The following is a 16,013-nucleotide window of genomic DNA, read 5'->3' on the forward strand; positions in this document are numbered from 1 at the left end:
TTATATTCCACCTTTCTACATTTGTACAATGTTCAATTTTACCAAGGAAACAGTGAAGCTTAATAAAAATATACACATGTTATGATCATTAAAGTCTGCTGAAAAGACACATTTTAAGCGGAAAGAATGGGACTTAACACACATCCTAAGGAAATAAATTCTGTTGAAATGTTTCTCCAAGTCAGTCTATCTTTGAAATAGGGGGAATCCTTAAAAGTATTTCTCCTGCAGGTCTTCATATATGACAGGTTTATAATGGGAGAGGCAATCCTTCATTTACAATTTTAGAGGTTACAGTGACTGTTTATAAGCAATAGAAAATAGTTCTTCCCATACGAATTACATATTTTAGTTTGTATAATTAGAAACTTACCGGATCCATTTTGCACCAGCTGATATTTAGGGATATTTTTAAGGATAGTCCCATGGAAAAATTATAATAGTCAAGTGCAACATCAGCCATGCTTAAAGAAATTTCCACTGCATTAATTTCAATATTGATTGTATTATTCTATTTCTAGTTCATGCTGAATCTAGACTTGCACAAACAACCCAGGTTCCTGTACAACCTGAAGCTACACAGGTAAGAATCCTTGATAATTAATGGCTGAATATTTCTTTCTAAACTTTCCCCTCCTTATTTAGTAATTGTTGAGCTAGGTTCTACAATACTTTCTTCATTCGCATGTAATTAGAAGTGGATGATTTTTTTATAATGTACTTACCAAAATTGGAGCAATCAGTTTTCCTTTGAAAACCCAAGCATGTATCTTTCACACTATTTTGATATATCATCCGGAACTATTAAAAATTTGCTTTGGAAGGGAAATATTAAAAAAAAACATGTTTCCTCAGACCCATGTAACAGCCCTGCTCTAGTTATAGGAAAATCCATAAGCAATATAAAAACATTTATAAAACTTCTTTCTCAGAAAAATCTGAACCCCATCAAAGTCAAAATGTGGTACAGATAATAACTTAGCATACTGCTTAGCTGAGCATTAATTCAATTGGGGAAGTTACATAGAAAGAAATCTGTAAATGCCTCTGTACAAACACATGGAGACATCACAATGGGAAGGCAGCAATAGTCTTTTAAAACTAGGGTTATACAAAACATTGGGTGGTCTGTGCTTGGATTGAAATATGTGTATATATTTCAAACATGTAGAGGTAGAGTGGGAGACATCAGGAAAATGAAAGGCTGAGTGGTCTTAATATAACTAAACAGAGCAGAAGAAAGGTTAGGATTAGGTGCTGGAAAAGATAGATGTGCTGAGTTTCTGTAACACACTTTAAAGCATGGCAGGACACAATTATTTTCATGCATGAAACAAATAACAACAATAACAATATATCATGTATTCAGAATTCTGAAGTAATAATTATCCTTGGAAATTAATTCTGGAAGTTGGCTTTATTTTAGTATTTGAATTAGCCTGTCATTGTGACTTGCTTGCAATATTTTTCCAAATTAGAACCATGCCTATAAAGTATTTAGGGTGAATTGAATCACAGCTATTAGTTAATTTCATTTAGAGCAGTGATGGCGAACCTTTTTTGGCTCATGTGCCATAAGCGGGAGGAGCGCAGGGGGGTTGTGTGTGGGCATGCCGCACCCATAAGGCAATGTGAGACACACACCCCCCCAGTGCGTATGTGCACATGACAGGCATTTCCCCCCAATTTTTTGCATGCTTTTTTCGCCCTTCCCAGGCTCCAGAAACTTTATAGAAGCATGAGGAGGGTGAAAACAGCCTCCCCTCCCCCTCCTGAGGCCCTACGAGCAAACTGGAAGTCCATTCCCGAACTTCCGGTTTGCCTGCAGAGCCCTTTTTTTGCACTCCGGAGGCTTCAGGAAAGCTCCATCATTTTTCATTGTCTAAATATATTAAATTAGTTTAAATACAAATTAACTATTGTAGTTTTAAAAGTATTTTTTTCTAGGACCTTAAAGTGGTGCTTGTACTCATTAAATAAATTTCCATAAAAAATAATGGTGAATAAGGATTAGGATTAAAAATGGAACCATGATTAAAACCATAAATGAAAATCAGAATAGAGTAGAATTTCTTGTAACTAAAAATCTTGTTAATTTTTACTATTAGTTTCAGAATGACATGATCACAAATAGAGAGACTTTTAGAAAAATAAAAGACTTTAAATCAGAATTGCTCACAGAAATATGCAGAATGCAAAAAAATTAATTGTAATCCTCTTCAAATGCGTGAATTATATTAGCTAATTCTGATAAATGACAGTTTTAAGAACATGTACTATTTGGAAATAAACTGACATTTCATTCTGTTTAAATAACACTTTTATAATGGATATTAATGCTTCCTTATTTCTAGCACATTTAAACAAAGCTAATGATAATTTTAATTTGTGCCAACTCTTATGTTTCTATCTGACTGACCATTTGCAATATAATTGTGTGTATAGAATGCCACATTGTAGGGCGAGCCAATTTTATTAGTTTATTCAGGATGGCTGCTGAATACAGTATTCCGGTTTTTAATATCAAAGCTTCCCCCAACTCCAGGACAACTATTTACATTTCCATCATTTAGTTTCCAGCATAGGTTGTTCTTTAGGCTGCTCATCTAATGCCTGATCCTGTTCTATAGAATCTATAAATCTATAGATTAGACAAGTTCTTAATTTGATGATATCAGAACCCTTTCCCTTCCCAGCACATGAAGAGAACTAAACCTACAAAGAAATAGATAAAAAGAAATAAGTATAAGTGGTCCTTGACTTAATATCACAATAGGGACTTTAAAATTAATAATTAAGTAGTTTCGTTATTGCGATGTCTTGTGACTGCACCCAGTTTGATGGCCTTTTCTCCCATAACGGTCAATAAATTCATCGCCATAGTTGTTAACTAAGACATGTGACCACGACTTGTGACTGGGTTCCCTATTGATTTGCTTGTTGGAAGTTGACTGAAAATGTCATGAATCATGATCACGAAAGTGGGACACTGTTGTAAATACACAATAGTTGCCAAATGCCCAAGTCACAGTCACATGACTGCGGGGAAACTGCAAGGGCCATGAGTCATTTTTTGCTGCACTACCATTGCTAAATGAATGGTCATAAGTAGGAACTGCCATTAGCAAATGGCTTTGACAAGTGTCTATCCTTGCAGATTTAATTATCTCCCAAAATTTGCTTAGGGCTTTCCTTATGCTGTGCAAATCAGGGCAGGCTAACCCCAGGCAAAGAGCGGATGAGATGAATGTGCTCCTACTTTGCAGGTTTAAGGTTTATCCAGCAGAACAGCAGCAAATTTGATAGCATTCCTGCCTTACAGACTTAAGAGATTTTTCAACCCCTCGCATTTATGTTGCTTATGACCCCTTGCGATTCATGACCCAGAAATCCTGGATTAGGCAGTAAGAAAATTTGTGTAAATAATTTTTAGCAAAAAAAGGATAACATTTCTATATTTTTTGTAATAGGAACATTTACTTATTAAATCAGTCATTGTTACTTAATTTGCCTTGGTTCAGAGACTGGGCTTTATATTAAACTTGTGTGAAGATGTTGGAGAAGTAGAAAAGATAACTGAAAAAACTGGTACAACTAGTATAATTACTAAGCTTTCTTAAAAGATTATGAAATAAAAACTATATGGCCATAATTCTTAGTATATCCATCTCACGAAGCAGTGCTGTAATATAAAAAGAAATGGTATGAAAGCCTGCTAATATTAGAATTTGAAGAAATTTTAAACAATTTTAAAAACTTTTGGCCTAGCTAGAAACTCAGGGAAAATCTCAAAATGCAGGTAGTCCTCGACTTATGACTACAATTGAGCCCAACATTTCTGTTAAGTGAGACATTTGTTAAGTGAGTTTTGCCCCATTTTACAATTTTCCATGCCACAGTTGTTAAGTGAATCACTGCAATTGGAAAGTTAATAACCTGGTTGTTAGGTGAATCTGGCTTCCCCATTGACTTTGCTTGTTAGAAAGTTGTAAAAGATGATCACATGACCCAGGCACAGCAAAAGTCATAAATATGAATTGATTGCCAAGCATCTGAATTTTGATCACATGGTCATGGGGATGCTGCAATGGTTGTAACTATTAAAAAGCATCATAAGTCACTTTTTTCAGTGCCCTTGTAACTTTGAATGGCCACTAAATGAACTGTTCTAAGTTGAGGACTACCTGTAGCACTTTGTGAACTAGAAGAAATAAAAGTCTTCTAGATTTTCTAAATATGAATAAATATTCAGAAGAATGTTGCTAACATAGAGAGAGCTGTAAAACTCATGAAATTCAAAGGAAGGACTTACCGAGAGGCCCTAGCTGGAGTTTCTATTAAATTTTAAAACTTTGACAGGTCCCCTTGGTTTCTTCCACAAGTGAGGGATATACAGCATCCCAGCCCACGTATCAGCCTTCCCATTCAACAGAACAGCGACCTCAGAAAGAATCAATTGACCAGATTCAGGCAAGTTATGAGACTTCATTATGCTTGGGAGGGGAAAGCGTTTTGCATATATAGATGAGTGCCCCTCTTAAAAAGTCTTGGAAACTATTTTAGATATCAGAGTTGGGGGAGGTTGATAATTTTTTAATTCGAATGTTTTGTTAAGCTTATCTGTTCTGATTCTGAACATTTTAGAAGCAATTTTTAAAATTTAAATTTGGGTAGACTTTATCTAATCAAAAGGTGATTCGATGTAATTGGTATTTGATTGACAAGGAAATGCCTCTGTAGGTTCACTGTCACTGCACAGAAAACTACTTTCTGTAATCTTTTCACGTTCAAGGTTAATTCAGAGTAGAATGCTAGGATCTTTCTACTCTTAATAAAGAGAGGATAGTATGTAACAGATTTTACACTTTTCCCTTTTCTTAGGCACACTTCGTCAGCAGCAACTTATTTCATAATTAAAAATGGTATTGATGTTAATGTTAAGTTAATTTTATTTGTCAGGCTTCAATAACCTTAAGTACTGATCAGACACCAACATCGTCGCCACTTCCAGTTGCATCCCAGCCTCAGGTATTTCAGGCTGCCTCTAGCAAACCCTTGCATAGCAGCGGAATCAATGTTAATGCAGCTCCATTCCAGTCCATGCAGACGGTAAGCATTAAATATATTAAAAATGTAAATAACAAAATTTTGGATGTCAGCATCATGATAATGGTCAATTTTTCTGTAAATACTATTAGTAGTTTATTGTATTTTATTGGTGTCCCACTTTTATTGTTTTATAAATGATTCAAGATGATGAACATGTCCAACACACCTTCCCCCCCTTTTTTCCCGCAACAACAATCCTGTGAGGTGAATTGGGCTGAGAGAGAGTGACAGCCTAAGGTCACCCAGTTGGCTTTCATGGCTAAGGCAGGACTAGAATTCATATTTGATGCCTTTCGAGCCTGGTGTCTTAACTAAAGACTAAACTGGTCTATGCTTTTGAAATGTTTATGGCATATCACTTGAATCCAAATTTTTAAAATTAACTGATTTTTACTTACTTTCCATCTAGGTATTTAACATGAATGCACCTGTTCCTCCTGTCAATGAACCAGAAACTCTAAAGCAACAAAATCAATACCAGACCGGTTACAGCCAGACATTCTCCAATCAGCCCCATCCAGTAGAACAATCAGAACTTCAGCAAGAACAGCAGCTTCAGACAGGTAAAACTCTGAAAAACTGAATGCTTTACTCTCAAAAATGTTTTAAAGAGATGTAGTCTAAATGATTCTTTATTGATGGTGTTTATGTAATATAGTCTGCATATTGTGAAAAAAACAATTCTGCAATATTTGTATGGTTTTACAAAGGGGGAAATGCTGTGGGATAAATATTAATGTTGATGATTTTATATACCAAACTGAACAAAACCCATATCCTAGCTGGTAAAAGGGACCCCCTCCCCCCCCAAAAAAAACTTTAGGAAACTAAATTGATGAAGTTACAGAGTGCACTCTTTAAATCATGTGAAATGTAGGGACTATTCTACATGTTTAGGGAATTCAGACTGCCATGTTGGATTTAATTCTGCAAACAATCTTTCTTTAGATAGGTAAACATTTACTGTCCTACTTGGTGGCTCTTAAGCAGAGTACATTGGTGAGTTAGCTTGATATTATTTGAGTCTTTAGGAAACTGGAGTATACATTCAAATTTCTTGTACTGTCTTGGTTTTTTTTTTCATTTTAGTGGTTGGCACTTACCATGGTTCCCCGGACCAGTCCCATCAAGTGGCAGGTAACCACCAGCAGCCTCCACAACAGAATACTGGGTTCCCACGTAACGGTCAGCCTTATTATAACAGCCGGGGAGTGTCTCGTGGTGGATCACGCGGCACTCGAGGCTTAATGAATGGATACAGGGGACCAGCCAATGGGTTTAGAGGTAAAAACTTAAAAACCTTTTAAGATTAATTCTGAATGTTTTTCAGAAATGCAGAATATCAACAAGTTTAAGCATTAGAGTAGCATGCTTTAATTTTTTAATGACAAAAAAGTGCAGCATTACATAAACTTTGTAGTAGTTGCTCTGGCATAGTATAGAAAACAAAGCAGATCATACAAGGGCAAAGTATGAGAAGGAACTAATTACAAGTATTTAATAGGATGTGTATATGAAACTGAAAGTGACTTTCCATCTGTAACTTGCTAAATGGCTGCATCTTTTTCAGGGCTTATTCCTTGGCTTACAAAAGCAAGTCTTTCACTTATACAAACTATGACTCTTGATGGTATTCTTTATTTTGGTGCCTGAATTTATTAATGCATTTAAATAATTTATAATAAATCTTGCATATAATGGGAAATCTTGAAGACACTGAATGGTGCACAGGAACCCAGATGCAGTTTAAACACTTATCCGGTAATTTAATGTTAAAAGATTAAGTATGGTATAGATGGAAGAAGAATTTATTTTCAGTCTAGTATTGAATTGTGAAGTTCTAGTGTTTTCCATTTGTAAGGAAATTCTCCATGATCATATTTATAAAATTTACAAGCAAGAAGCAGCATACTCCTTCCTCCTTCCTAGGAGCCGTAGTGGCACAGTGGTTAGATTGCAGTACTGCAGGCTACTTCTGCTGATCACTGGCTGTCAGCAGTTTGGCAGTTTGGGTCTCACTGGCTCAAGGTTGACTCAGCCTTCCATCCTTCCGAGGTCGGTAAAATGAGGACCCAGATTGTTGGGGGCAATATGCTGACTGTGTAAACCACTTGGAAAGGGCTGTAAAGCACTGTGAATCAGTATATAAGTCTAAGTATTATTATTGTTCCTTATGGTGCTTTCTCAGAATGTTCTGTAAGATTTTTTGTGTGCAGAATGCTATTTCTGGATATATCATAAGTATATTCATGTATATTTCATAAGATAATTCTATCTAGTAATTGTTTTATCCTGATTTTTAGGAGGATATGATGGCTACCGTCCTTCATTTTCCAACACTCCAAATAGTGGTTACACCCAGGCACAGTTTAATGCTCCACGAGACTATCCCAACTACCAGCGAGTAAGTGTACTCAACTATGATCTTTTGAATGTAGACTATATAGGAGATAAAATGTTTTTATATCTGCTTGTGATGATATATTGGATCTAAAATTAATTAAATAATTAATTGCAGATCACATTTTAACTTTTAAAGATGAAAATACTCTGGGATTTATTTCATCCCTGGATTATAAATATTCTCCTTTGTTGTTACCCTGCTTTATTAGATTATAGATGTACATTATTTCCTGTAAAAGGACTTTCATAGCCAACTGCGTAACCACAAAGCAAAATCATCCAAAATAAGTGAATTCTTGTTTGATTTTCTAAATCCATTGAAATATCATTTTGTAAATTTGTATTTTAATCCCCCCTCATACCCAATTGCTTGACAAATATCTTATGAATATACTGAATGTTAATGGCAATTAGCAAAGACAGAAAATAAACTTGAAATGAAATTCAATAGTTAAAGCCTTTCTAAATGTGTGAAATGTTTTGTTCTTTCATTTTTGACATTGCTTAAATTTTTTTTTTGAAACTCTGGACTTTTATATTTTACTTTTTCACTACTGACTGATCTTTTTATTTCAGGATGGATATCAACAGAATTTCAAACGTGGCTCTGGACAAAGTGGCCCTCGGGGAGCTCCTCGAGGTAATATTAGATAATAGAATTATGATTTGAATATTTACAGGGATTCTGGAGTTGTGTATCTTCAGATACTTCCATTCAAGATTCTTTAATAGTTGCAATTTATAATTATGTTTGTTAATTTATTTTTTTTAACTGTATATTCCGCTTTCATGCTATTATTTGTTCAGAATTATTGTTTCATTGTTGCCATTAGTGTGGAAATCAGTAATATTTTGTTGGTGGGGAGGTTGACTATTCTGAAAAAAAAATTACAATCCTGTCTCTGGGCAATAATTTGCATTTTGTTTCTGGACTACACAAAACAATAAACAAGCCAATTAGAATTGTACACCATATCATTGACTGTAGTATTTTATCATTCTATTCAAATATTATCTGAAAACAAGTTTAGGGTAGAATTGTGTCTATGGGGTAAGGAACTTGTAGGACATGTTTAAGGTTTTGGTATGAAATTGTGCATTATTTTTGTACGTTCATGGCATTGCTTCTTTACAGCTGAAGCCTGTTGCTTTGTTGAGAAGGCAGATAGTGGGTAATATTTTCAAGAATTAAATAAACTTAAGAATTTAGATGTAGAAATAAATGTTTATCCTAAAAATCAAAAGTCTCAGTCCCAAAATAAATTTTTATTTTTATTTTCTAGGTCGTGGAGGACCCCCAAGACCCAACAGGGGAATGGCTCAAATGAATGCTCAGCAAGTGAATTAATCTAATACTCAAGATTACTTTTAAAACGCCAAAAACACTGGCCAGTGTACTATATACATGTTACCAGAAGAGTTATCTCTGTTTTCCTTTATAGGAAGTTCATAGTAAAGGGATTATTTTCATTGCCCATAAAGACAAGACTACAGTTGTCAGCTTTATATTACCTGGATATGGAAAGAAATGCCGTTTGCGCTGCATGTTCTGTCCTAAGCGTCACTTTGAGCCTTGCACATGAGATCCAGACCCTTGCTTTGATTTTAAACAAAAATGGCAGTTTCAGAAAATGTCTATAGTTAATTGAACAGGCAGAAATAATCCAACTGACTTCATTGATGTCATATAGTTCTGCAGCAAATTTGGATAAGAATCTGTAAACCCATAAACGTTTTACTCAAGACAGTTGATATATTTAAACTTTTACATTAAAAAGATGGAAGAAGTGAAGTGTGGCTTAACAGAACAACAACTACATTTCAGCTTTTTCTGTTTCATTGAAGCGCCTGAATATTTACATGCATAATAAAGAGCCCTGACTAGATATTAAATCGGTAAACAGCTTAGGCACACCCTTAGCTACAGCACTTTTTTATTAGTCTGATTTGCTGTGGTAAAGGGATGCATTAATTGTTTTGTGTATCTGTTGATATAATTGTGTAAACCCAGAATTAAGCTTTGATTGGCACTTTAAAATTTTGTGTAAGAAATAGAAGATATAATCTGGACAGCCACTTGTATTTTCAAATGTGAAGTGTTGAAAGAGATCTCCTGAACACATTTCCTAGATAGCAATGCCGTTTGTAAGGATTGGTATTCCTTATCATTCCTTATGATTTGCACATTGTCTGTCATTAATACTTAAACTTGCTGTATTACCATCTTAATAACTGATGCTGGTACTGATGGAAATTAATGGGTATGCATACTACATGTCACATGTCTTTTTCCCCCTGCAGCTTTTAAAGATTTTGAGAAATCTCAAATCCCTGCTGGTGCCCTTTAAATTGCTCTTTTTTGAAAAGCACCAGTAAATGTTTTGATCTGTTTCCCCTTTTAAGGGAAATTACAGCCAGCAGTTACAGATCCAAGCGAGATAAATAAACATGTTTATATTAAAAAAACCTGTATTCCTTAACATATCTTCAATGACTGATGAAAACTCCACAAGCACATTCTTTGAACAGTTTTTTTTTTCATTTTCAACACTCAAAGATGATTCCCAACCCAGAGGTTTGTAAGATATTTATCCAGTAAGGATATGCATTTATCTGACTTGTTACAATCATCAGATTCAATGTTGTCAATTTATATTATGTAGGGGTTGTAAAAGTTTTGAACAAGCAGTAAGAATTGCGTGCATGGATCTTTCGAAACCACCTACACAAGAATTCATGAATTAGTTCAAAGTGTAGTTGGAAGAGTGCTTTTATGGACAGAGCCAGTAGTTCTATTAATTAATCACATTGGGATTATAGAGTTACTGCGGGGTTTTTTAGGTTCTTTTTGTTTAGTTGACAACTTTTCCTGATTCTGTATATGGTAACAAAAAGTAGACTCTTCAATTATGATAATTAAGTTAATTCTTTGAAAGTTTTTTATATTATTAGTATTTTTAGGTACTGTTAGTGAAAAAGATCATAATGGAAAATAACTTCAAATACAGTATCAGAAGCCAAAGATAAATTGGAAAGCAAACAAAATTATTATGTGATGCATTTTTTTAAAAAAAAATCAAGATTATCCAATGTGATTTAAACAAGCTGCTGTGCATAGGTATTTGTCAATAACTTACCTGTTTATATAAAATAAGCAACTCTTGCTAGCTTTTTATTGGGAAATGAGGCATACAACAAAATTAAACTTACTCTTGGAACATTGCTTTCAAGGCAGATTTAAAGCCACAAACTAAAATAAAAACTATTTAGAACGGCAAAATCTTTTGAGGGCACAGAATTTGGTGTCCGAATCAACTACCGGTAATTTGTAAACAAAATTGAGATGACTTTTTAAAGGACTAGTTTATCTATTGACTTTCATGACAAGCTAGCAATATTGATTATAGTGTTTTAATTTAAGCAAACCAAACTATGATTTTTAGAAAACTTAGAATTCCCTAAATATTAGAAGATACATTGTGTTCTCAGATTAATTCAGCACAGTCAATAAATTATGAACATGAGCCCTGCTTGGTTCTATTCTCAATCTAACTGTAGCAGTGGTGGGTTCTGGCTGGCGGCGTCCACATGGATGCATAGAGTGTGCACGCATCTTAGCACCTCCGCGAGCCTCCGCAATGCTACAGCTGCTCAGTAGAGCGTTGCACAGGCCCTATACGCGGCATGCATTAAAAAATCGGTAAGGAGCTCGGGCGGGTGGGCCCTTCGGAGCACCGTACTGGAACGGTATCCGGTGCTCCGGGCAGGTTCCGGTATGCCTATAACTCACCACTGAACTGTAGTCTATTTTATGTTCCTCAATTCCTAGGTGACAAATTGAAACATAGAAGTAGTCATTCCTTGTTACAGCTTGGAGAAAATCCAAATATTAAAGAAAACTGTCCCGTTTCTCATGGAAAAGCTACAGGTCAAGCTATTTATGGGTAGTGAAAAAGATTTGCTAGGGATAGGCTTAATGAGCTTTATCTCCTGTTTTAATTGGTGACAAGCCTTATTTTGTTTCATGCATCCAGGAATTTATAGAATTCCTTAGCTTGTAACAATCCAAATCATTTTTTTTTTGGCCTTCCATTCATGAATAATGCCTAAATTAGTCCCTGCAGCTTTCTTGGTAAGGTTTTTCAGAAATGGTTTGTCATTGCTTCCTTCTTAGGGCTGAGAAAAAGTAACTAGCCCAGGGCACTCAGTTGGCTATGTGCCCAAAGCAGGACAGAAACTAACCTTCCAGTTTTTAACTTGATGCCTTAACCACTACATCAAACTGGTTCTCAAAATCTGCTGCAAATAGTGCAGTTTCTGGTCTTATGCTGTACAGCAATGGGGTTATGGGGGGTTATGTTTGTAAGTGTGTGACTAGTGTGTATTGTTAATTCACCTACCTGTCATTGCTTGTCTCCTAGAGAGGGGAGGTAATAGAAAAAAGTAGCAAAAAAGAACTGCCTCTCCACTGTGCTTCACATTGCTACTCTTCTCTTTTCTTTGGCTTTCTTACCAGTAGTGCCACCTTTACCGTCTTCCTCATCCCCTACCCATTTTTTCTCATTTTCATTGGGTGTCCTGATGCTGTCAAATATAATTTACATGTTATAAAACTGGTATAGGAAAAAAAAAGAACTGAATGTATGTTTTGAATGTAGCTAAGCTGCTTCAACAGCTTTCTCCAACCTAGTCTCAAGTGGAAATGAAGGACATTGCAGGATGTTGTTTTAAATCCATTTGGGCTGGCCGGTTGAAAACATTGCCATTGGGCCAAGTTCTAATTTTCTCCTGCACTAATGGTAACATTCATATAAATTAGAAGTTGCCAGTTTGTTCAAAATTTCACAAGAGATCAGCAGAGGCTAAATTCATATGTAAACCTGAAGTCTCATCTAGTAATGCATGTAACCTAACATGACCAGACGGCAATCAGAGGAGGAAAACCTATTGAAACAGAATTTTTAATTGGGTAACAAAGTGTTTTTGTATTACTTTTTCGCTACTTTATATAATCATTCAAATTTCTGTGTTCAGTATTATCAGTTTATTATCCTTCTGGTCTTTTTATAAGTAAGCCAAACAGCACATATTGAAATTGTGGGCTTTTACTATATCTGAACAGTGTTAAATCAAGCATACCATTATTGGCATTGAAGCTAATGTATTATTTTGAATATTAGGTTGTTAGAAGAATGAATTTAAAACATGTTAAATCTTTAATATATACATCAAGTATGAATAGAACAAATTTGGCTTGATGTGAAATTACATCAAATATATGAGGTTTTTCATTTCAAACTGTAAAATGTTTGAGTTGACGCCCAATGGATTGCATCTGATTGCATTTTAAAAAATACTGCTGATATTGATTGTTCTACTGAAGGATTAATGATGGCAAATAGCCTTCAGACACACTGATGACTGACAGCTGAATTTTTATAAAACTGCTCCCGATAATTCAATTGTTGGTTGCATTTGTTTTTCTTACAAAATTTATAGTTATACTTCAATAACTATAACTATTTTTCCTTGTTCTAAACATTGCTTTTGCAATTTTCACATACCTGTTTTAGAACTGTTAAACTCATGTATTAACTACATTTAAAATATGAAAGCCTGTTTAATTACGTGAAAATGTGTTCAAAACCAAATTCATAATACAGACCTATGCAAATATTGTGAGTTTTAAAAACTTACAAATTTGAAATTGGTGATTGAGGTAGATATTTCTGTCCAAAACTGGAATTAGTGCCTATACAGTTCTTTTGATTGCAGATCTAACTGGAAAACAATTGCCTTTTATTATTCCAGTGAAATATGACATTTTTTCTATCTTTTATGGCGAAATGTGATATTTCCCCCCAATTTTGAGTAACATTAAGATCGTTATGTTTTATTTTTATATGGACATCACCAGCACTAGAATTTTACATTAGGATGTTGTCCAAATACATTCTGCTTAGCATCTGTAATTTATCGTCCAAGGTAACAGAATGAATTGTGGCTAGATTTAAATATGGTGTATATGTATAAAATCAAACATGCAGATTTCTACCTGCTTAACATAATTACTTTGGGTTGCAATTGTGTGTACATTCTAACTGTAGAAAACTGGACTATAAGTATGCTTTTAAATAACAAATATAAAATGGGTACCTTTTAAAAATGTGATGCTGAGATAGAATTGCACAACGTGAAGATTTTAAACTGCATCTGAAAAGGAATGGTTTTAACTATCTTTATAACTGTCTTAAGGGATTTTTATCAAGCAATAGCTACTGTCTTGAATATTACAAAATGCAGCTAATGCAGTGAATTCAGAAGATTGAAGTACATTTAGCCTGATGGCCCACAATGATTTTGCAGGTGAAAGAGGTTGATACAGGGTGTGGATTAACTGCTTCTACAGTTTTGGATCAGCATCAGATTTTCTCCAGATGGCTTAAAAGTAGATACACACTTTTTTATTCTTTCAGGGTATTTCTATCTGAAGAGAGAAGCCATGTTGTCTCCCTGAGAGAAGTTGTCAATTTACACCTTAAGGTGTAAATGAGGAAGACGCTTTGGATTCACTGTGTTCAAATACGTCAACACTTATAGCAATGCCTTAATTAGTACCTTAGAGTAAAATTTACTCTCTCATATCAAAACTATTGAAAAATCAGGCCATTATTGCTAATTTTGGCAAATAACTGGAAACTATGATTTGTTTGCTCATTTATGGATTGATCTCTCTGCCTCCTCAAATGTGAGAATCTTATCCACGTATCACACACTTGTAACATTGATAATTACTGTGTTAATGTGTTTTGATGTTAATTGTTGGCCTTGAAACATGACTGATATAATAAACAGTTGCTGTAAAGGCAGCAGCATCAACTAACAATGCCAGCTCCATCACTTAACTTTTTCAGTGCATAATGCAAACATGCAACTTTCAGATCATGTATTTATTTTTGGTTGTCTTACAGATCTGATTATGATAAATTTTACCATCTCATTTCTCATTAAGTAGATAAAATATTTCAAAGGCAATCAGCATGGAGTTTATAATCCACATCAAAATGATACATGCAAGAGAACTTCATATAAAACAAAATTATGTTAATTGTTCACTGTCCAAAGTATATAGAGCAACTAACATATTTGATTGGTATTTTTTTCAAATACCTACTTTGCTGACATGTCTGTCTCCATGGAAAGCCAAAGAAGGTATTGCAGACCTCCATGGTGGGATAAGGTATAAGGAGGCATTGGGATGTATGGGGAGACAACCAATCAAATGTTGAGTTAGGGAAAAGGTTTGAGTTCTGATTAAGTGCTCATCCAGTTAAACATTCTACAATAACAAGTTTTAAAGTGTTGATTCTTCGTTAATACAATGGCAAATTAATGGCCTTAGAAATCTAGTTAAAAAGGATCCCAGATTAAGCACAAGAGCTGGTAGCCTATAAATGCTATCCTTGCACCCCTAAATTTTCACCAATACTACAAATATTTAAATATCCTTAGAACCCGAAGGACTATTGGCTATTAAGTTATTATTAAAACAGATTTTGTAATAAAACTATGTGAGACGTAGCCCGTTACAAAACATTGTTTTTTCCTGTTACTTTCTCTACTACTTGGTTGAAACAATCACTGCTGTTTACCTTTGTGCATTTTCTGGCAGGTGGCCACACTTTCAAATCTCTGGGTACAATCTTATTTTTACTTTTGAAGAAAGCTGCTCTGACAATTCAGATATTTGAAGTCTGCTATTCTCGGGCGTTGTTCTGAAAATTAAACCTTTATCAATTTTAGCCATTAGTTTCCATGCTTTCCATCTTGGTAGTCATGCTCTGAACTTGCTCTAAATTTTAATCCTTGTACCTGGTGTCCACATTGAGAACAGTATTCCAAATAGGATCTGATCAGGGCAGGTAGAATAGAACATTTTCTTCCTGTATATGGATTCAATACTCCCATTAATGCAAATAGCATTTACTTTTATCAGCTGCATATACTGCAGCTTCATGTTTTAATCTGACAAGAACATTCAAATTCTTGTAGTGCATTAAACAAGGCCTCCCCTCATCCTCTTGAGACTTCCCTTGGTTCATTTCAGTTGCAAAATGTAATATTTCTCAATTTTTAAAAACAGATTAAATAAAAAAACAGTAAAAGACATGATTATACAGAAAAGAAAACTAAAAAAAATATCATATAATTGAAAACAACTTAGTGTTTAAGCTTATAATTAAATCTAGAATGTCATTTTAAGAAGAAAAAAGACTGCAAAAATATCCTGAACCTAGCCCTTATAATTAAGAGAATATGTAAAGTTGTAGTCTGACACCCCCACCCCAGGTTACATAGCATCACCTTTGCCATACTATAGGTTTGATAGAGCCAAAATATCCTGAGATGACAGATTTTATGTTTTAGGAAAACAATTGGATATTGCATTAAGATACTTGTATTTTTTCTTCCCAAAGTTATATAGATTTATGTAATAACTG

General features: G+C 34.6%; 1 protein-coding gene across 5 annotated transcripts in view; it reads left to right on the forward strand.

The window, feature by feature from the left end:
- Positions 1–14,398, forward strand: part of CAPRIN1 (cell cycle associated protein 1) — a 48,796-nt gene extending 34,398 nt beyond the window's left edge. For 3 of the 5 annotated variants that reach the window (XM_087719592.1, XM_087719602.1, XM_087719625.1), the window contains exons 12-19: positions 522–583; positions 4,360–4,470; positions 4,960–5,109; positions 5,519–5,672; positions 6,199–6,393; positions 7,413–7,513; positions 8,089–8,152; positions 8,796–14,398. In XM_087719592.1, the coding sequence (XP_087575718.1) occupies positions 522–583; positions 4,360–4,470; positions 4,960–5,109; positions 5,519–5,672; positions 6,199–6,393; positions 7,413–7,513; positions 8,089–8,152; positions 8,796–8,860 (902 nt within the window). In that variant the 3' untranslated portion in view covers positions 8,861–14,398. The remainder of the gene's footprint in view (positions 1–521; positions 584–4,359; positions 4,471–4,959; positions 5,110–5,518; positions 5,673–6,198; positions 6,394–7,412; positions 7,514–8,088; positions 8,153–8,795) is intronic. The other 2 variants (XM_087719620.1, XM_087719611.1) reach the window with 2 other exon arrangements.
- Positions 14,399–16,013: the final 1,615 nt, after the last annotated feature.

This window comes from Thamnophis sirtalis, unplaced genomic scaffold (genome assembly GCF_051295495.1).
Source record: "Thamnophis sirtalis isolate CommonGarterSnake01/CBP01778 unplaced genomic scaffold, rThaSir2_p1.2 scaffold_1, whole genome shotgun sequence".
Classification (NCBI taxonomy): Eukaryota; Metazoa; Chordata; class Lepidosauria; order Squamata; family Natricidae; genus Thamnophis; species Thamnophis sirtalis.